The sequence below is a fragment of the Littorina saxatilis genome, linkage group LG10 (genome assembly GCF_037325665.1).
Source record: "Littorina saxatilis isolate snail1 linkage group LG10, US_GU_Lsax_2.0, whole genome shotgun sequence".
In the NCBI taxonomy this organism is placed as follows: Eukaryota; Metazoa; Mollusca; class Gastropoda; order Littorinimorpha; family Littorinidae; genus Littorina; species Littorina saxatilis.
This window is the reverse complement of record NC_090254.1, coordinates 5,824,478-5,845,070: the sequence shown is the minus strand read 5'-3', so window position 1 is coordinate 5,845,070 and position 20,593 is coordinate 5,824,478. Positions and strand designations below refer to the sequence as shown.

The following is a 20,593-nucleotide window of genomic DNA, read 5'->3' as shown; positions in this document are numbered from 1 at the left end:
CGTATGTCTGTATGTCCGTATGTCTCTCTCTTTTCTAAACTTTTCTCTTACACATCCGGATCAGTCCACATCACCGATAAATTTGAACAATTTCTTTCTTTATTTGGTGTTTAACGTCGTTTTCAACCACAAAGGTTATATCGCGACGGGGAAAGGGGGGGGGGGGGGGGGGGGGGGGGGAGAGATGGGATAGAGCCACTTGTTAATTGTTTCTTGTTCACAAAAGCACTAATCAAAAAATTGCTCCAGGGGCTTGCAACGTAGTACAATACATTACCTTACTGGGAGAATGCAAGTTTCCAGTACAAAGGACTTAACATTTCTTGCATACTGCTTGACTAAAATCTTTACAAACATTGACTATATTCTATACAAGAAACACTTACAATGTGAACAATCATGCACTCAATTGCGACCCAATCACATACCAACAAAGCACACCCACATATGCAAATAAAACATCACAGACACGAATTTGCCACTGAAGTTATAAAAAAAGCAAAAAGCACAAAAAAGCAGTAAACCAGGATGGTCTAACTCACCAACAGGAACCTGTGAGTCATAGACCACCAGCCCGACTTTAGACCACTTCCCAATGGGATCTAGGTTGACACCGCGACTGATCAGCGCCTGAAACAGTCAAACACACATTCTTGCAACCAATCCTTGCCAAACCTTTTATCTGGAGGCGTTTACCACGACCAATTAGTCTCATCTTTTGCTTGACCTCTATAGAGTCTGCCCTAGTACCAAACAGTAGCACAATGTAAGTGTGCACATGATGTTACCAATCCACTTACCCCCAAGGCATGGAAAGTAACTCCGTCAAATTAAAACCTGAAAAATATGTAACGGAGAGACTACTCGGAGGTTTGCAAAATTACAAAAGCTTAAATATGGCAGGAAGTGAGTAAAAATGGAAACAAGTATGAGTCACAAGTAGCAATGTGTATCGCGTGTGTTTCAGGGATCTGCATATAATATGGGAGCGCGAGCAGGCAGTATTGGGCACTCTGGGGGTATAAAGGTAGCTACACTGAAGTTACATATCCTGGGAAAAACAAAAAGCTCCTGAACTTACAGAACACTTGTGTAACAGCTGATAGTAAGTGGTCACATTTACATCTTACACTCCAAAAATACAGGTATGTTTTGCACAAGTCAACGGTTTCCTTGACTGACCTGTGCGAGGTCTCGGCGTCGTGTCTTGAGGGTGTTGGCTCTGATGGTCATGGGTCTGGGCACCTCGTTGGCCTCCAGCACGTCTGTGATCTGTTCACAACACACACTAGACAACTGTTATTAGTTCTCCTTTCCTGTAACGGCTGTCCTTAATTACTTTGCAGAGATTTCCCAAAGTCTTTTTAACAAATTATCAGTGCAAAAGCTTCAGACAGCAAGCTATGCTAAGGGTGACCTTAATTGAGCCCGGTGTTGACTTTGAGATTTCTCAGTCTTTCAACAACTATTCAGTACCAAAACTTCGTGCAGCTATTGTTTAAGCTTTGTATGTTTTAGTGACTGAATGAGGTGAGACCTGTGTCAATTGTGATGTTTTAAATCAAAAATTTTAAGAATAAATTTTCATTTGATTAATATACTTACCCGAATCACTTAAAGCATTGACGCAGTCTGAGATGCTAAGGTCTGAAAAGGCTACCCGTCTTAAACAATTGGTCTTGTGCTTGCGTGTACACACGGGGGTGTTCGGACACCGAGGAGAGTCTGCACACAAAGTTGACTCTGAGAAATAAATCTCTCGCCGAATGTGGGGACGAACTCACGCTGACAGCGGCCAACTGGATACAAATCCAACGCGCTACCGACTGAGCTACATCCCCGCCCTAACCCCATTTTAAGACGACCTACGTTTTAAGACCCGATTTTCTCAGATTTGTTTAGGTCTTAAAAGGGGGGGTTCCATTGTATTTGCGAACACGGTGTATTTAAAATGTTGTGGACTCACGTCCTGAGGGAAGAGGTCCATGAGTTTCTCCATGAGGAATTCGTTGTAGGAGTAGTAGGTGCACAGGTCTCGCCTCAGCTGCTGCACGTAGTCACTGCGACCCCTGCACAACCACAATGTTCTCCACTTTCAATAATAATAATAAGTCTAAACAACAAGATGGCTCTGCGTGAAAACAAAGATGAAAAACAAAAGAAATCGGTACTCACCAACACAAAGACAGCACAAAGACAGCACAAAGACAAGGTCAAATTTTCTTCGGGACAACGAATACACAGGAAAATAAAATGCAAAACCAACAGCAGCATCATAATAAGGGTATTATTTATATCACGCAAATCCTAACAGTTGTAAGCGTCTTACAAAAATAATCATTACAAATTTACAAATAAACGAAGTAATACACATCGTGAACATTTGAAAAAAACACTTCCTCTCTACAACTACAAGAAAAATCGTTGCATATGAATTAAAAAAGGGACATCTACAAATTAATAAAAGCACTTTCACGTACAAGATGAACATTCAAATAAATCAATTGCTATCGATTACAACCACAAAATGTGTTATACAAAACCATCGCACCCCCCCCCCCCCCCCCCTTCACACACACAGAGGCACTAGAATAAGAAGTAACTGTTTCTACCTGGAAAAAAAAGAAGCATAGTTGGAAAACCAAGTGGAACATGTAGAGATTAAGTGCACCAACTCAATATATAAAAGGGACAAAAAATAAAATAAATCAAAAGTTTGTTTGTGAGAATTGGGTCATATTTGGCATAAACCGCATGCTTTATTGAAAATAGTACCATGCGCGTGTGATCATGAAGTCAGTCTTTGTCCGCATTACTGATTAGTCAACAGAGAATGGCGCCAACCCGTGCGCATCATGCGGTGTGGCTCTAGGTGACTACAAATCGTATATTTGTCTTTTTAGGGTATAAATTAACATACCACCAACTTTCGTTCTTTCTAGTATATATGGTAGCAGGCTATTTGTAAGTAATTTCGTTCATTCTAATTATTGTACTCCATCATTGTTTGACTCGAAATGCCCATTATCATTTTTAAATAAGGGCAGTGCCAGGTTTGGCAAACAAAGCCTTCACAGACAGGCTGAAAGAAACAGCCGTGCCCTCTCTTTCTGTTTTTCCAAACCCAAGCTGTACTCACTTTCCTTCCTGCTTGCGAGCCTTGAAGTCGGCAAGCACAAACTGCACGTCCCGGATCCTCTGCTGCACCAAGGTCAGGTCGGAGGCTATGTGAGGTGAAAAGGGTCAAGGACAAACAACGGCATTAAAAGAAATAAGGCTGGCATAGCAGCAAGGTTTCACATAACTAAGCACAGCTACTTCTTCTTTTGGTGAAGGAGTTGAGGAGGCAGTGTTAATCTCAGGCCTTGGTCTTCCTTCATGTGCACATACATTTTGGATTTGACACACTTTGCTGACCCCTTGTCGGTCGACCATCTAATTGTTCGTCAATTATCCTACTCAGAGGACAATGACAACTGAAAGCCGATATGAAAACAAACAACTTTTGTTGCCAAGAGTATCTAAATAAAAAAATGAAAGAAGCTAAAGAAACCAAACATCATACCAAAGTCAGTTTTAGAGTGTTTTTGTGTGTGTGGTTTGTTTACACAGTGCAACCACACTTTGTTCAAAAGAAAAAGACAAAAAAATCAAACATCAGAAATCAAAAATTTGAGATCAGAAGAATAGGTTCCATAAGAAAATTTCTCACTGTTGATGCCACTAAAACTCTCGTTACATCCTGCATTCTGTCCAGACTAGATTACTGCAACTCCCTTCTCATAGGCTGCCCTTACTCCACTCTCCAACCCTTGCAAAAAGTACAACACTCTGCTGCACGTCTCATTTTCAGAGCACAGCATCGACAACCCTGCACTCCTCTTATGAAAGAACTTCACTGGCTTCCTGTATCTGAACGTATTAGGTATAAAGCTGCCTGCTTCTGCTACAATATCATCTCTGAATCGGCACCTGCCTATCTTTCTGAACTGGTCTCCCTCTACACTCCCTCTCGCACCCTTCGTTCTTCTGATGATGCTCGACTTCTCCGTCAAGGTCGCTTTAAACGCAAGGCTCATGGCTTCCGCACGTTTTCGTATTATGGACCTCAGTTATGGAACTCACTTCCCTTTCAATTACGTCACTCGCCATCTATTTCATCTTTTAAGTCCAATTTGAAAACTCACTTGTTCCAACAACACTACGGATAGTTCCTTAGTATAGAGTCTGGGGATGTGAGATGTGCATGATGTGTTGTTTGAATCTGACAGTGATTGTATGATTTTTGTATACATGTATTGTTGTCACGCGCTTTGAACTTCTGATAAGGCGCTTTATAAATGCCCGTTATTATTATTATTATTATAACAGACAAGAAGCCTTCAAGTCAGTAGGTGAGACCCCCCCCCCCCCCCCCCCCCTGAGTGGCAGAGATAAGTGAAGGATATCATCTTTCTCCACCTCCTGTCCACTGGGCAGTACAAGGGTCTCTGTGGCCGCAATGTTTGTCTGTAGCTCCTCTTCAGCTAAGCGGCTGGAAACAAACACGAACAAGGAGTAAATCAGTTTGTTTCAAAGAGCTTGAGACATTGACAGATGCTAGCAATAACAAAAAAATTCAGAGACACCCTTGGTGTTAACAAAATAGAACAGTTTATTCTAAGCGTGTACTTCAAAATATGCGTATATATATTACTGCTGATAAAAATATATCCTCTTATGATAATGAGCTGCTTATCTGTCTCTCCTATTGTTTGCCTAGACTGGGGACAGAGAATACATACACACCGCACAGTTCTGTATGTTGTGCACAATGCCACAACTTATAACAATATTGCTACACACAGCAAGAAAGAAATATGATACATGTTCTTGCAATCACAGTTATGTATTCTCCTTTTCAAGCCTTCAGTTATTATTCTTCCATGTCAACAAGAAGAGCAAACGCTCGATCGAGTCACTTTCGCAGTTCTGAATATTATATGAGGCATCAGATGGACAGGAAGAAATTGCTATTCACAACACAATGAGTCACGTTCACATAAAATTTGAGCCCGGTCACTTTTATAGTTTCCGAGAAAAGCCCAACGTTAAGTTGTGTGTTGCCGAACAGAAAAGGCTAGTTATCTCCCTTGTTTTTCTGATAACGTTCGTAAAAGGCTACAGATGTAAATACTTTGATGTAAAGAATAATCCTACAAAGTTTCAATCACATCCGATGATCTTTGTCAAAGATATAAAATGTCTAATTTTTCCTTTGACGCTGACCTGTGACCTTGAAAAAGGTCAAAGGTCAACGAAACCATCGTTAAAGTGTAGAGGTCATTGGAGGTCACGACTAAACAAAATATGAGCCCGATCGCTTTGATAGTTTCCGAGAAAAGTCCAACGTTAAGGTGGTGTCTACGGACGGCCGGCCGGCCGGACAGACTAACACTGACCGATTACATAGAGTCACTTTTTCTCAAGTGACTCAAAAATGACCCGTGTCCATCCCAGACTCGAATCTGTGACACGAAGATCAAAATCCCAGAGCTCTACCAAATAAGCCCCCCCCCCCCCCCCCCACCCCCCCCCGTACTTCTTGGTATTGTGCAAGTGACTATGACACAAAGCACACCGACACTACACCAGGAAACACAATCCAAAATTTTAATAATAAATTTTCATTTAATTAATATACTTACCCAACTCACATATAGCAATTAACTCTAGTTCAGTGCTGGTAACGCTGTACGCGTTCCCCTTGGTAACAAGGGAGACCACCCTAAAAAAGAGTGATCCATCCCATAATATCAGACCGATGCCCGGTCCAACATCCGTATGCGTGCGCATACGCCGCCATTTGTATCATTCGAACGAAGCCCAACTCACTACTTTTTTAGAACCCAATACCACCACAGCGGGGAGGCGGGAGGGTTTAAACGATGTGAGTTGGGTAAGTATATTAATTAAATGAAAATTTATTATTAAAATTTTGGATTAAATTACATATTATTACCCAACTCACATATAGCAGATTGCTACTATAGGTGGTGGGTACATAGCGAAATTATGATATTAGAACCTGTCCTGCGACTACCATAACAGGTAACGCGGAACTGCCGTCCTGTATCAAGACGTCTCTGAGGTAGAAGTTAATAAAAACCTCCTCAGACCGCCAGTAAGCCGACTCCAGAACTTCAGCCCAAAACAAGGCCCGACCGGAGGACTGCCAAAGAGAAGGCCCATGCCCTAGCCTCATACGTTCTAGCTATAGTGAAAGGCAAAACTGCCCTAACGTCTCCAGACTGTGTTTGTCAACAGGTAAACCCCCGTGTGATCAACATGGAGACTCACTTGGTTAAAGTCCCTTTCGCAATATCCTTACACCCGCTGTGTTAAGTGATATCATAAAACCTTCCGACTTTCTGACCAATGCCAAGTCCGTGACAGGTACCTTCTGAGCGTCCTCACGGGACAGACAACCACATCAAGCTCCCCAGGAGCAAGAAACCAGTGTAGCAGTCCATCTAGGTAAGGTTGACTACCAAACGTCATACCTCTACCAGAGTAGATAGACCTACTTCCCTCCTAAAATCAGTGTTTAACGTCGTTTTCAACCGTTCAAGGTTAAATCACGACGGAGAAGAAGATAAAGCAAATGCCCTTTGATTCAATGATCTAACAAGATCCGTGAAAGTCAGAAAAATCTTTGAAACTCAAAAAGTTAAACTGGCTAAACGTGACTCAAAAGAAGCCAACTTCTTGCTTCAAGAATTGAAAAGCAAATGGAAGCTGGTTGACCCCATTTATCGCTTAAATGCCGAGGTTAAATCACGACAGAGAAGAAAGATAAGGCAAGCGACCTTTAGATACAAAGAACTAACAAGCTCCGTGCGAGTCAGAAAAATCTTCGAAAACCGAAAAGTTTAATTGGCTAAACGTAACTCTAAAGAAGCCAAACTCTTACCTCATGAATTGAAAGCGTAATTCGAAGCTTGTTTCCCCATTTTCCGCTTAACTGCCGGAAAACTTAAAAGAAACCCACAAGTCATAGATCTATCTTTCTTAAAAAGGCTGTCTTTATTCAAAATAGCCAGAAAGCACGCTTACTCCCACTTCTCGCAGCAGCTACTAGAGTAAGCTTGGCCGTTTCCCGTGTTAAACAGTCAGGCTAGCCGTTAAAAAGGGTTAAAGCAAAGCTGCACCGAGCTGTACCAATGTGACAAAAATCTCATAAAGTCTTAGAATAAGACATGGAAGACAAAAGGGAAACCCAAAAAGGAAGGTGGATAGCCACCTGCAATACACGGAACGACGAGGAGTTCTTTCCGTAAGAAAAAAAGCACTTTGAACCACGCCAGTCAAGTGGCAAGTGAACAAAACACAAAAAAAAAAACCTATAAAGACTCTGAACCAAATCCAGAGTTGAGGCGGAAGCCCCTGAGTATCTCAAGGATACCCCTACAGTAGACATCCGTGCAATTCGAATGTGAGAAAGCAAAAAAGCCTTCTTGCCAGCCTTAAGAGGTCTGGACACCAAGACTGCAAAGACCCGTCTGTGAGACCGAAAGGGTCGCCGAACAGCTCTATAAAAGAGCCCTGTGAAAGCGAGGGTGTCAAGCCAAAGCTAAAATAGACAACAGCCAGCCTGAAGCTTTTCGTTTGGAAACAAAAAAACCGCCAAGGCCTGCCTAACGCTTTCCCTTTTACCATGAGCTTCTCTTAGAAGGAAAAACCCCGCGTGCATAGCAGCGGATTCAAAGAGATAACTTTCAAACGAGAAAGAGATTAAAGTCACGCCAAAAGAACAAAACTTTAAAGGCAGAGGCTTACTCCTAGGTAAAAGACGGCAAAGCAACATCCTTTGTATCTGCGTCCTGTAGGACCACAAAGATAGCCATTCGGCAGAACGTAACCGCCCAGGCGAGAGAAAATAAAAACAAGTACAAAAGAGCCCATCAAAAAGAAAAGATGAGACAATCTACCCGAGCTAGGAGATCTTGATCTTACAGACAGTTTCTCCTTGCTATCAAAAACCCGATGGATGTTTGCCAAACCCGAGGGCGGTTCCGTAGAACGCAAAAAGAGAACCTAAGTTCTTAGGCTTGGAGTTAACCGAAGCCTACAGAAAGCGCTCCGTGAGTGACACGCTACTTGAGCGTGCAACACAAGCCAAAGCACCCTCGCCGCAGGTATAAAGTCAAGCGTTGTCCACCAAGGAAGAGCCAAGTGGTGACAAAGAAGACTCGCTTGTGAAAACTTCCACAAGCACAAAGGATCCCGACGGAGGATCTAAGGGCTTGACACTCAAAGATTCTCCTCGGAAAGCTCAAAACAACTACGAACTGCCGCGAACAGCGACACAAGTGAAGTAAGAGCCTCCCTCCTGTTCAAAAGCATTATAATGATCATCGAAATGATGAGCCCCAGTCACCCATCCCGATAAGGCGAAACTTGCCAACATCGGAAAAGTTTCGAAAGAAACAAAAAATTTCAAACGCCAGAACTCCATGACCAGATCTCCATCCACCTGTCCCATGCCAGCTGGAAGACTGGAAGGGGAAGTGGATACAGCCTGTATAACAGCAAAGGAACCGCAGTAACGGAACCGGAAGCCAAAAGCTGAAAAGTGCCGACTACCAACGCAGTGTTAACAGTAGAAGGCTGTCCCATCCTGTAACCGGAAGACGCAGCCGCAAAAGCGGAAGCGAAACCGGCCGTGGATTAGTAAACATGAGAACCAACCGGTTGTATAGAAACACACCGGAAGATTCCATAGAACCTCAACCCATTACAGCTGCGAGCGCCACTGCCCTTGCTAACTTGAAATGGAACCTGAATACAGTGCTAATCGTTAATGCGGAAGCACCTACATCTGAACAGCCGTCAAGCACAACCGTGCAATCCGGAAGCTGCCTTCCTGTTTGACTCAAATTATCCAACAAGGAACCAGCCTTACTGCTCGCTTCCTGCCCCCCGGGAGGAAGCGGAAGTCAAAACTACAAGACATATGCCATCTTCAGGGCAATGAACGACGATTCCCGGCCGCGGAAGTGAACTTACTGTTCCTCCGAACTCCGGAAGTCGTCGAACAAAGGCAGGGGTGGACGAGGCAAAAATATTCCTCAGCCACTCCTTCCTGTCAAGTCCTAAATGCCGTTTATCACTGCGCACATCACTGCGCTGGACACCTTGAACGGCAAGTTAAGCTGGGTGACATCCACCACCGTGGACACCTCTCCAAACATCACCTTCCTACTCGGTATCAAAGTTAGGAAGGTGACCCCCCGAGAGACTCGCATGGCCAATCCAAGAATCACCCAGCCCAACAACTTCCTGCCCCCAGGGCGGAAGCTTACGTTGCCCAGCCACGAAAATGCGTGCTACATTCCTCGCGCGAACGTACACCACTTTCACCGGAGAACCCGGCTACACGTGGCCATATGCCAACTCCAGGGCAATGGACAACGATCCCCGAAAGCTGAAGAGAACATCCTGTTCCTCCGAACTTCCAGAAGTCGGAACCGGAAAGAGGTGGAGTCAGTTACACCCTGCTCTCAACCACCCCTTCCGGTCAAAACTTAAATGCCGTTTTCCGCCGACCACGTCACTGCGCTGGACAACTTGAACGGCAAGTTAAGCTGGGTGTCGTCCATCCCATGGACGCACCCTCGTTAACCTTCCTGCTCGCCATCGTAGTCAGGTAGGTGACCCCAGAATGACACCCATGGTCAGCCCCAGAGTCACCAATAACTTAAATGCCATTTCCGTTAGCCCACGTCACTGCGCTGGACAACTAAAACGGCAAGAAAGCTGGGTGTCGTTAGCCTTCCTGCTCGCCATCGAGTCAGGTAGGCCACCGCGGCCTATTCAGTCACACCGCCCTGCTGGAAACCAGACGCAGGAGGTTGACCTACAGACGGACACCCGCGGTCCGTCTCTCAAGGCTGGGAATCCTCTACCACTGAGGCATCCCCGTCATCCGCCCTACCCTCCGACTCGAGATCAAGCTCAGAGCCAGGAGGCAGAACATCAGACAGTTTATCGTCGGCAGAACCGACCACTTCCTGCCCCCTGGGCGGAAGAGGACTAAAACGGTCCCCGATATTCTCATTAAGAGACGTACGGAGGCGTTCGTCCTTTCGCTGCTCATAAGAACTCTCACGGCCTCCAACGCACGAGAGAGCCCCCTGAGCTCGCACACCGGCAAGCGGTGTAGACATACCTTGTACTGGTGTCACATTCGGGAGAGACACCAAGTCGGTACCCCCATCCTGCGAAGCATGGACATCCGCCCGAGTCACAGTCGCCGAAGGCTTAGCGGAAGTCGAAGCCGGAACTGCAGGCGACCGCCGGATCTTGGCTAAGGAAAAAACATCAGAAACACCCGACGGAAGCGCACACAATTCCTCCCGAGTGGAAGATAATCCAGACGCTAATGACGAAAACTTGAGAGCTCAGCGTCAACAATAAAGAAGCAACGTCGGCTGGCGCTAACCCAGGGCAGCCAGGCGAAACAGAAGCAGAAGAAGCTACACCAGAACGACTACTCTTGTCAGAAAGTAAACAAGTCTGACCGGAAGATTGTTCGTACGTCTGCTAACACGGGAGACTTAACAGAAGTTGACTCAGATGACACAGACGCGGACTTCCCTGCGCCCTTATCTCTCCTTGAGCTTCTTTTCGGAGGCGTAACGTCAGCTACCTGCCTCGAACTAGGCTTCCGTTTAGCGCTATCAACAAGCGCAGCCTCCGCCATAGCAAACAACTCACGAAAAATTTCACAGAAAACAATTTCAGAAAAATTTCACAAGTACACACGAGCGACGAAAACGTCGCTAAAGTTACAACAAAAACGGAAAGATCTCACCACACAGCATAGGTACAGGTGTAAAGTAAAGGCGGCGACCAAGGGGAGAAGCCAAAGCAAAAGACTCTGGCGAAAAGCTGAAGACAGCAGGAGCGTACATCAGGAGCGTCCTACCCAGTTGAACCGCTGAGAGAGAATGATACAAATGGCGGCGTATGCGCACGCATACGGATGTTGGACCGGGCATCGGTCTGATATTATGGGATGGATCACTCTTTTTTAGGGTGGTCTCCCTTGTTACCAAGGGGAACGCGTACAGCGTTACCAGCACTGAACTAGAGTTAATTGCTATATGTGAGTTGGGTAATAATATGTAATTTAATCGCTACTTACTTATCCTCCTCTTCTTTCTTCCGCCCCTTTTTAGCTGCCTTCTCAATGGGAAGCAACTGCAAAGAAAGGTATAAAGGCATCAGAAAACGTGACAGGAAAACCATGAATAAATGATACATAGCTGCCAACCTTCTGAGTCAAAATCCAGGAGCCAGGAGTCCCGGGGGACATTTTAGTTTTGAATATGAGCAGGGAGAAGTTGTACAATTCGAGAGATTCCTGGAAAATCCGGGAGGGTTGGCAGCTATGATGATACAAAAGGGTGTGTCCCTTTTACACAATGTAAATGACTCATAGTTTAATGCTGATCGGTGGCAGTGAAATAAAGGTGGGACTCATAATTCACACCTACAGCAAGCTGTTCACTGAATAGCAGTATAACGCGTGTTTCCACGTTTCCGACACACCCCTCCCTAGTGATTGGCCCCTACAATGTTTATACAAGGTTTTGCAAGAAAAGGTCACTCTTCTATAACCCATACAAAACTGACAAGATGGTTTTCTCTCTCCAGGATTTGTCTATTAGGCCTAAAAAAAAATAGGTGTGGTTACGGTAACCCGACCTACCCTATTTTTAGGGGCCGACCCTATAACTTTTTATTACATTTGTCAAAAAATTAAAAAAAAACACAAGAAAACGAGTGCAGAAAACGCAATGAAAGCGAAAGCGCCCGAGTCGCACACTTATTTCCCTGTCAAGTAGGTTTAATTTGTACACATTAGAAAAAAAAGTTTAAAAAAAAAAGTGATTGCCAACCTTCCTACCCTATATTTTTTGGCTATGTTACCGTAACCACACCTATTTTTTTTTTTTGGCCTTAGACACAAACAAACATGAAATGAGCATCATTTTTGTTGGCCATCCCTTTGCCAATTAACAAAAAAAGCAATGTAACAAGGCTCTCACCTCTTCTTCATCGCTACTGTCTCCCTCGTCGTAGCTCTCCATCCCCTGGTCCCCTCCCTCATCACCATCATCGCTTTCCTCATCACCGTCTTCCTCATCATCACTGCCCTCGTTTTTCTCATCGCTGGCATCACCTTGTGCACCGTCAACCACTTGCGGCGTTGTGTCAGACACCTGTAGAAACAAACCATTAATGGTTTTGTTAAATTTATGTTATGATTATTTTTATTTATTTATTTACTTGAACATATTAGTTTACTGACAAAGTTTGTTGATTTAAAAATGTACACATTTGACTGAGAAAAGAAAAGACCTATGAAGAAGGTTTGCTCCAAGCCACACACGAGAAGAAAAAAGAAAGGCAACAAATAATTGTAGTAGCAAACCTGCATGCAACTGAGGTTTAAAAAAAAACCAAAAAAAACCCCCATTAATGGTTAAAAGCAGACCTGCAGCCCTGAAAGTGGCGAGTAGAAACATGTAACTGGCGCACATGGCTTTCCTAGTAACGTCAACAAATTTGAGTTTTGTCATTTATGATTTTTTTTAAGTCAAAAAATGTTTTGGGGGTCAAGAAGAAAAAATAGGGTCAGTCAGGGAATCATAAACATTGAATTTTTTTCTCTTGACACATATTTAGGCAATATAACATGATTAAAACTGTGTTTGTAATCTGTAAACTATTTGTGATCTATGCTTCTCTGACCAAGAACAAAAATACCACACTTACTTCTTCATCATCTCCAAAATCATCAGGCTGAAAGAAAAACAAAACAAAGATGTATTAAAAATATCTTGATAGATTCTTCAAATTTCCATGCAACTGTAATACAACTAATATTAAAAAAATTAAAAAATTGACAAATTTCAATCAATCAATCAATGAGTCTTATATCGCGCATATTCCGTGGGTACAGTTCTAGGCGCGCTCTGCAGTGATGCCGTGTGAGATGAAATTTTATACGGCCAGTAGATTGCAGCCATTTCGGCGCATATTTACCTTTCACGGCCTATTATTCCAAGTCACACGGGTATAGGTAGACAATTATTAACTGTGCCTAAGCAATTTTGCCAGGAAAGACCCTTTTGTCAATCGTGGGATCTTTAACGTGCACACCCAATGTAGTGTATTTTATGTGCATGCTTTGGTATGTTGATCTTTGCACAGGATCTTCCTTAATCGGAAATTAGAAAAAAAAAGAACTAAATCTTATCAATCTGATGCATTCTGAGCATGACTTTGGGTTAAACAAAAAAGTTGTATGTTTCTGGTAACATGGCTACAAAAAATAGGGTAGGTAGGTAGGGATTTTTATTTTTAAAAAATTTTCTTTTTGGTTGGTCAGGGTAGAAAATAACTATTCAGTGACGCAAAGAGACTGGACTTACTATACAAAGAGAAAGACAACACATTACAAAACAACTGAGACAAAATGGATGCGGGGTTATCCCCCTTGTGTCGTCTGCCGTCTGTTACTTTCGTTTTGACGCTTTTTTATTTTTTTTTTACAAATGCAAAAACAAAGGCTAGGGTCGGCGGGAAAAAACTAGGTAGGGTCGGGTGACCAGAAACATACAACTTTTTGTGTGTGGCCTAATCGGGAATTAGAATAAAAAAGAACTAAATCTCATCAATCTGATGCAGTCTGAGCATGACTTTGGGTTAAAAAAGAGACAAGGGGGACAGGCGTTGTGCAGTTAGTAAGGAGGAAAACAAGAATTTTGGAGGAGGAAAACTGACTTTCAAAGGAGAATGTTGAGCCCTGTGCAAGTGCAGTGGAACCCCCTTTTTAAGAAATCCCCAAGTCTGAGAAAAAATCAGTCTTAAAAAGGAGGAAGTCTTAAAAATGGGGGAACATTTACAGAGATTATGAACAGAAGTCTCAGAAAACAAGGCCTTGAATTTGAAAGGGAGGATGTTTTAAATGTGCGGCTCTTACAAGGGGGTACACAGCAACACCAACCAGATCGCTTTCATCTGTGGAGCCTTCTGAGTCCAGTGCAACAGGAGGTGGAGCTGCTTTTGGCTTGCCTTTCTTTTTCTTCTTCAGTCCATCCAACTTAGGCCTGATGAGAAAAACAGAAAACCAGAACAGTCACACAATGAAACTCTCACAGAAAACGTTTGGTTTTCAAACTGTGGTTTGTGCACTGCAAAGAAGAGTGAAGTCGGGGCTTCCATGAAAGACAAGAGGCGAAGCCTTCAAGGCTCACGTAAGAAATCGACAAACAGTAACACAAACTCAATCACTCCGTCACACATACACACACACACAGAGTAAGCATAGGTGACACTGCAAGAAAGCGAGACACTAGATCTAGATCTGTCTGTCTGCATGTAGCCTACTTACAGACACGACTGCCAACTAGTCTCGGCCCGCTCAAAATAACAATGACCGAGACATTCCTTCGCGTGACGTCTAACCCTCTTACGCCATAATGTGACGTCTTCAAATGACGAAATGTTAAAGTTTCTACCACAGACATACACACGCACGCACACACGCACGCACAGACAGACAAAGTTACGATCGCATAGGCTACACTTCGTGAGCCAAAAAGCAAACATCCCTTTAAGATCTCATGGTTGCAAAGTGTCAAGGGAAATAATCAAGGATATGAGCGATAGTAGTTTAGAGTCACACCCCCCTGTTTGTTTCATTTTCGGTTTGGTGAGACAGCAGTTTTTGCCAATCACCGAGTCAGCATTTGCCCCTGTTATTTTGCTAGGTTAGGAAACCCCGTCGTTAATTAGATGCGGAGAGGGAAGGGGGTTAGGTTTGGACGAAAGGCTGGTCAGATTGGGAGAGAATGCTTGGAATGAGAGGTTGTGTTTGTGTTTGTTTGTTTGTTTGTTTGTTTGCTTAACGCCCAGCCGACCACGAAGGGCCATATCAGGGCGGTGCTGCTTTGACATTTAACGTGCGCCACACACAAGACAGAAGTCGCAGCACAGGCTTCATGTCTCACCCAGTCACATTATTCTGACACCGGACCAACCAGTCCTAGCACTAACCCCATAATGCCAGACGCCAGGCGGAGCAGCCACTAGATTGCCAATTTAAAGTCTTAGGTATGACCCGGACGGGGTTTGAACCCACGACCTCCCGATCACGGGGCGGACGCCTTACCACTAGGCCAACTGTGCCGGTGGTTGTGTTTGTGGTGAAGTGTGCATGTGTTCAGATTTGATTTAGTCAACTTTGGATTACCTTTCTACGACCGTACTTTGGATATTCTCCTTATTCGTCGACGTGACTGCAGTGCTGTTTTCTTTTGGATTGCGTTATATATATTGTTGTTTAACCATTTCTGGGACGTCAGCCGTGTTACGAGTGTATGCTACGTTGGCAACCAAAGACTGTTGAAAGCCAACCGCGGAATGGGGTTTGTGTCTGACTCTGAGTGTGTGCGCTGAGCGAGAGTTGAGACTGAGTGTGTTATTGCGTGTGTCAGTACTGTGTTTTGATTTGATTTGATTGTTTTCTTTTGGTTAATAGTGAAATTCTGGAAGTGTACTTTGTATTGTGTGATTCGTCAGATTGCGAGACAGCCTTTTCCGAACGTATCTGTGAGTGAATGAGTGTGCAGAAGACGTGTAGCTGTGTGTGTGTTTGAGATTTAGACCCGACTCACACAGCAAAACAACGACACATTAGCTTAGTTTTAGTCAGACGGAGAAAATCCATCACACAAAGAAACATTTTGAAATTTACATTCAAAATGGTGAAATTTACATTCAAAATGGTGCAGTCTGGCACAAATCTGAGCATATTAATGCAGTTTTACATTTTAGCATGGAGAGTTCTGAATGCATGGAAAAGTGAGAGCCCTGGGAGGGAAAAGTGAGAGCCCTGGGAGGGAAAAGTGAGAGCCCTGGGAGGGAAAAGTGAGAGCCGTGGGAGGGAAAAGTGAGAGCCGTGGGAGGGAAAAGTGAGAGCCGTGGGAGGGAAAAGTGAGAGCCGTGGGAGGGAAAAGTGAGAGCCCTGGGAGGGAAAAGTGAGAGCCCTGGGAGGGAAAAGTGAGAGCCGTGGGAGGGAAAAGTGAGAGCCGTGGGAGGGAAAAGTGAGAGCCCTGGGAGGGAAAAGTGAGAGCCGTGGGAGGGAAAAGTGAGAGCCGTGGGAGGGAAAAGTGAGAGCCGTGGGAGGGAAAAGTGAGAGCCGTGGGAGGGAAAAGTGAGAGCCGTGGGAGGGAAAAGTGAGAGCCGTGGGAGGGAAAAGTGAGAGCCGTGGGAGGGAAAAGTGAGAGCCGTGGGAGGGAAAAGTGAGAGCCCTGGGAGGGAAAAGTGAGAGCCGTGGGAGGGAAAAGTGAGAGCCGTGGGAGGGAAAAGTGAGAGCCGTGGGAGGGAAGGTGGCACAAGGGTTGAAGTGCCACCCAAACTGCAGGGCCCGATTCCTTGAAATCACAAAAATCTCAGTTTCAACCAATCCAACACCAAAAATTTGATTTGTAAAAATTAAGAAAGAAATTAGAACTTGAAAATAACAATACTGAAAAGGTGCACAATTGAAAACAAAATTTAGAATAATAGAACACACATAATAAGAAGAGGTATTAACATAATTAACATGTCTGTTATGATCCACTCACCGTTTGGCTTTCTTTTCGGCCTTCTTGTCCTTTGCTGATTCAAACTCTGAAACAAGAAACTTGACGCATCAGATACAGAACTAAACTATACGTAAACAGCCTCGCAATTGACAATACACCATTTTGATGACGATGTCAAGCTCACAGCATCGAAACCCAAGACAATGTTTTCATTAGGCCAAAAAAAAAGAGGTCTGTTTACGGTAACATAGGCCAAAAAAATAGGGTCGGTAGGTCGGGATTTTTTTTCCTTTTCCAAAAAAACCATATTTTTACGTTATTTTGCATTTTTTTCTTCTTTTTTTCCCAAATGGCAAAAAAAAGTCTAGGGTCGCGCGAAAAAAATAGGGTCGGTCGGGTTACCGTAAACAGACAATTTTTTTTTGGCCTTATTGTTTGCGCACACACTATCTAAGAATAAAAAAAACAAGGAATTTATGTTATTGGAACGTTTATTTTGATTAACATAACGTGGACCCAGGTCTTTAAAGCGGTTAATTATTTTCTCCGAAAACCCCATCTAAACTAACTAAATTTATCTTCAAAGTGAAGTTTTCGACATGCCTGTAACTGTGAGAAGTCACCCTTTTTGTGTGTTAAGAGCCACATTTTTGTGTGTTAAGAGCCACATTTTTGTGTGTTAAGAGCCACATTTTTGTGTGTTAAGAGCCACATTTTTGTGTGTTAAGAGCCACATTTTTGTGTGTTAAGAGCCACATTTTTGTGTGTTAAGAGCCACATTTTTGTGTGTTAAGAGCCACATTTTTGTGTGTTAAGAGCCACATTTTTGTGTGTTAAGAGCCACATTTTTGTGTGTTAAGAGCCACATTTTTGTGTGTTAAGAGCCACATTTTTGTGTGTTAAGAGCCACATTTTTGTGTGTTAAGAGCCACATTTTTGTGTGTTAAGAGCCACATTTTTGACAAATTGCAATGCAAGAGAGGTAGCACAAAAGTATTGATGACGCCATACACACATAGATACATACACACATAGATACATATACACATAGATACATACACGCTCGCGCACGAAAATGAATAACTTTCATAAGTGATAAAACAATAGATTCTCTCTTTTTTGCCGAAAACCATGGTCAAATTATCAATGAAAATAACAATGACACTCACATCGTCTGTTTTCAGTGTGTTTGTGCCTTATAGTTCACTTCCTTCAATTACTTTCGCACCTTTGTAATTGTAAAGCCTCACAAGAAAACAAAGTCATGAACGATGAAAGTTGCAGATTTCCGTTATGATTGTAATCAAACATATATGTCAATAAAATACAATCTAATTCTAGGGACAAGGGACAAATTCTTCTATTTTCCTGTGATTTTTTTTCCCCGGAGATTTTCCTGGTTTTTCGAAGAAAAGTACTGTAAAGTACTGAGTATAAGCCCCCTTCCCCCCCCCCCCCCCCCCCCCCCCCCCCCCCCTCTGCACAAATTTCGGACAAAAGTGGGGGGTGGGCTTATACTCGGTACTTGACCCTATGCACGAACATATTCTTCATTGCAATGGAGACATGATTCATATAAAAAACGCTCGCGCTGGACCCGAGTACTCTTCAGACATTCACACACACACACACACTCTCCCTCACTCCCTCCCTCCCTCTCTTTCTTACACACACACACACACACACACACGAGTACAGACTCATGCACGCGCACACACACACACAAACAGTAACACTAACACATGTGCACAAAATGAACACACACACCGCGCGAGAGAAAAAGACTACAGGGAGGCATTGACGTCAAAGACTTTCGACCGTGACGTAATTATGTCACTATTTTTGGTTTAAGGTACCATTCGGTGGCTTTGCTACGAGTATGCCATAGTCTTGGTTGGCCGAGACCTTGCACCGTTCTATGAGCCGAACCGCAGTTCTATCCCACCGCGAATTCCGCCCGCCGTTAAGAGTCGTTTTTGTGATTTATTTCGCATTTAGGACCCAGGTAACATTATGAAGTTTTAATACGATCAATCGGACCTATTATCAAGTTAGTGTATCAACTTTTGAACGAACTGCGCCCAGTAGTTTCCCAGCAATAAGCTGTTAAGTCGAGACATACAGACAGACACACAATTAAAGTCTGCTGGACCCTTGTACTAGCGTACTCGGGGATAATGATACCATCTGGTATGTAAAGTGTTATGTTTGTTCAAACTAAAGCAAATGTGAAGCAACATGAAGATATTTTGTGTATTATAAAATTGTTAAACTCGCAGACAGACATACGTAAGGCTTACACACCATCACTCGTAAATGAACACATTGAAAGCATGTCTATTCAACAAAAACGGCTTTTATTCAAAAACAACTTGAAAAACCTGAAATCTGCCGGCACCTTCTGGTTACTGGACGTACAGAGGCGGATGGATACATGGTGCCGTTTTTTCCACCTTTGTAGCCACATGTTTCACGCATCAAAGTCTTGAAGTTTCAGACCCGCCCCTAACTGTCGCGCTTTTCTCTGCAAGTCGTTTTTTTCTAACAACTCGCCCTTCGCTTCTTTCTTCTTATAGAAACTCAAAATGTATCACCTCCAACTCCTCCGACTTCACAGTCCGACCAGGGTGCAGTTTCAACTTTCGCTTTTCTCTGCCAGTTTCATGCTGCAGAAGGACATCTCTGTTTGCTCGTCACATCCTAATTTGTTTTCTGTCCACACCAAACTCTTCGGCCGTGGCACTGACATTCCCGTGTCTGTTAAGGTGCTCCAGAGCAGTCAACTTGAATAGACCCTATCGGTATTCCAAGCTCTCGTAATCTCTCGCAAGCTTCAGAGCATAGCAAAGCATGCGGTACAGTGATCTCGAGCGAGCTGCACAAGCGAAGGTTCGAAGTTCTCGCGATGTTCAAAGCATAACAAAGAGCGTGTCTCGCGAGAGCTGCTCAGATACCGAAAAGGTCTATTCTAGTGAGTAAGATTTTCGCTTCGGCATTTTCTTGGAAAGAAGCGCCAAAAGCAAGGGGAAGCAACTCTGACACGACATTCTTCGGCATTCCTTTTTTCTCTCCCTGTTCTCGATTTTTTAAAAAATTTTTTTTTTACTTTTACTGTTTTACTTTTAGCCATGCAAAAGTGGGGGGTGGGCGTTTACTCGTTACTTCACCTTTTGCACGGATTTTGCTCCAAGGTGGGGGATGGGCGTTTACAATGTCATGGGCTTATACTCGGTACTTTACGGTAGTACCGTTTTAAATAGACAAACACTTGTGATACAAATAATGAACTTTTCTCAGAATCGTCGATGAATCTCGCATGCTAGATTGATTCCTATGCTAACACTATCTATGAAATTGAGAAGCAAATGTCCCTGTTTTCCGAAGGTAAACAGAATGAGCGTTTTAGCAACAAAAATGCCAACATGAACCCGTTTTCTGCGACATCCATACAGATGATATCGTGTTACTGCTAGCTCCAGCAGCCCATTTTGGCATTTAGATACCGCGATACACTGACTTGAAAGTGAAGAGTTAATGCTTGCTGTAAACGCAACTGTGAGTTTACCTGGATCTTTTTGTCTCCTAGATTTGCGTCCAGGTCCTGACGGGACTCGGTCAAGTTGTCTTTTTCTCCCCATGCTTGTGTGGTGCTTGGTAGCTTACATGCAACTTCACACACGTGTTGGTGAGCGGACAAAACAGGAAGTGTTGAACCGGAAGTATAGTGTCTGGCAATTGTCGTAAATACAAAGTTTTGTGATTTTTTGTTTGTTTATTTATCTCTAACGAGAAAGCCATCAATACTTCAATACAGTGTCTCCTTTCGTTAGAGGACGGTGGAATTTTAAGCGGGATGTGGAAAAAATTTTCTTGTCATTGTAGCAAATATCGGAGATTCAAGCGTACACAGAGTTTGCGCGGGTCACGGGAACTAGCTGGACCAATGA

The 20,593-nt window shown here is 43.5% G+C and overlaps 1 protein-coding gene across 1 annotated transcript in view; it reads right to left on the bottom strand.

The window, feature by feature from the left end:
- LOC138978043 (28S rRNA (cytosine(4447)-C(5))-methyltransferase-like) overlaps positions 1-20,371 on the bottom strand; it is a 30,156-nt gene extending 9,785 nt beyond the window's left edge. The window contains exons 1-11 of the mRNA XM_070350670.1: positions 20,212-20,371; positions 16,686-16,731; positions 14,036-14,162; positions 12,826-12,852; positions 12,096-12,269; positions 11,189-11,244; positions 4,449-4,534; positions 3,140-3,233; positions 1,967-2,069; positions 1,183-1,272; positions 543-630 (exon numbers count right to left, since the gene is read on the bottom strand). Of these exons, the coding sequence (XP_070206771.1) occupies positions 543-630; positions 1,183-1,272; positions 1,967-2,069; positions 3,140-3,233; positions 4,449-4,534; positions 11,189-11,244; positions 12,096-12,269; positions 12,826-12,852; positions 14,036-14,162; positions 16,686-16,731; positions 20,212-20,284 (964 nt within the window). The 5' untranslated portion in view covers positions 20,285-20,371. The remainder of the gene's footprint in view (positions 1-542; positions 631-1,182; positions 1,273-1,966; positions 2,070-3,139; positions 3,234-4,448; positions 4,535-11,188; positions 11,245-12,095; positions 12,270-12,825; positions 12,853-14,035; positions 14,163-16,685; positions 16,732-20,211) is intronic.
- Positions 20,372-20,593: the final 222 nt, after the last annotated feature.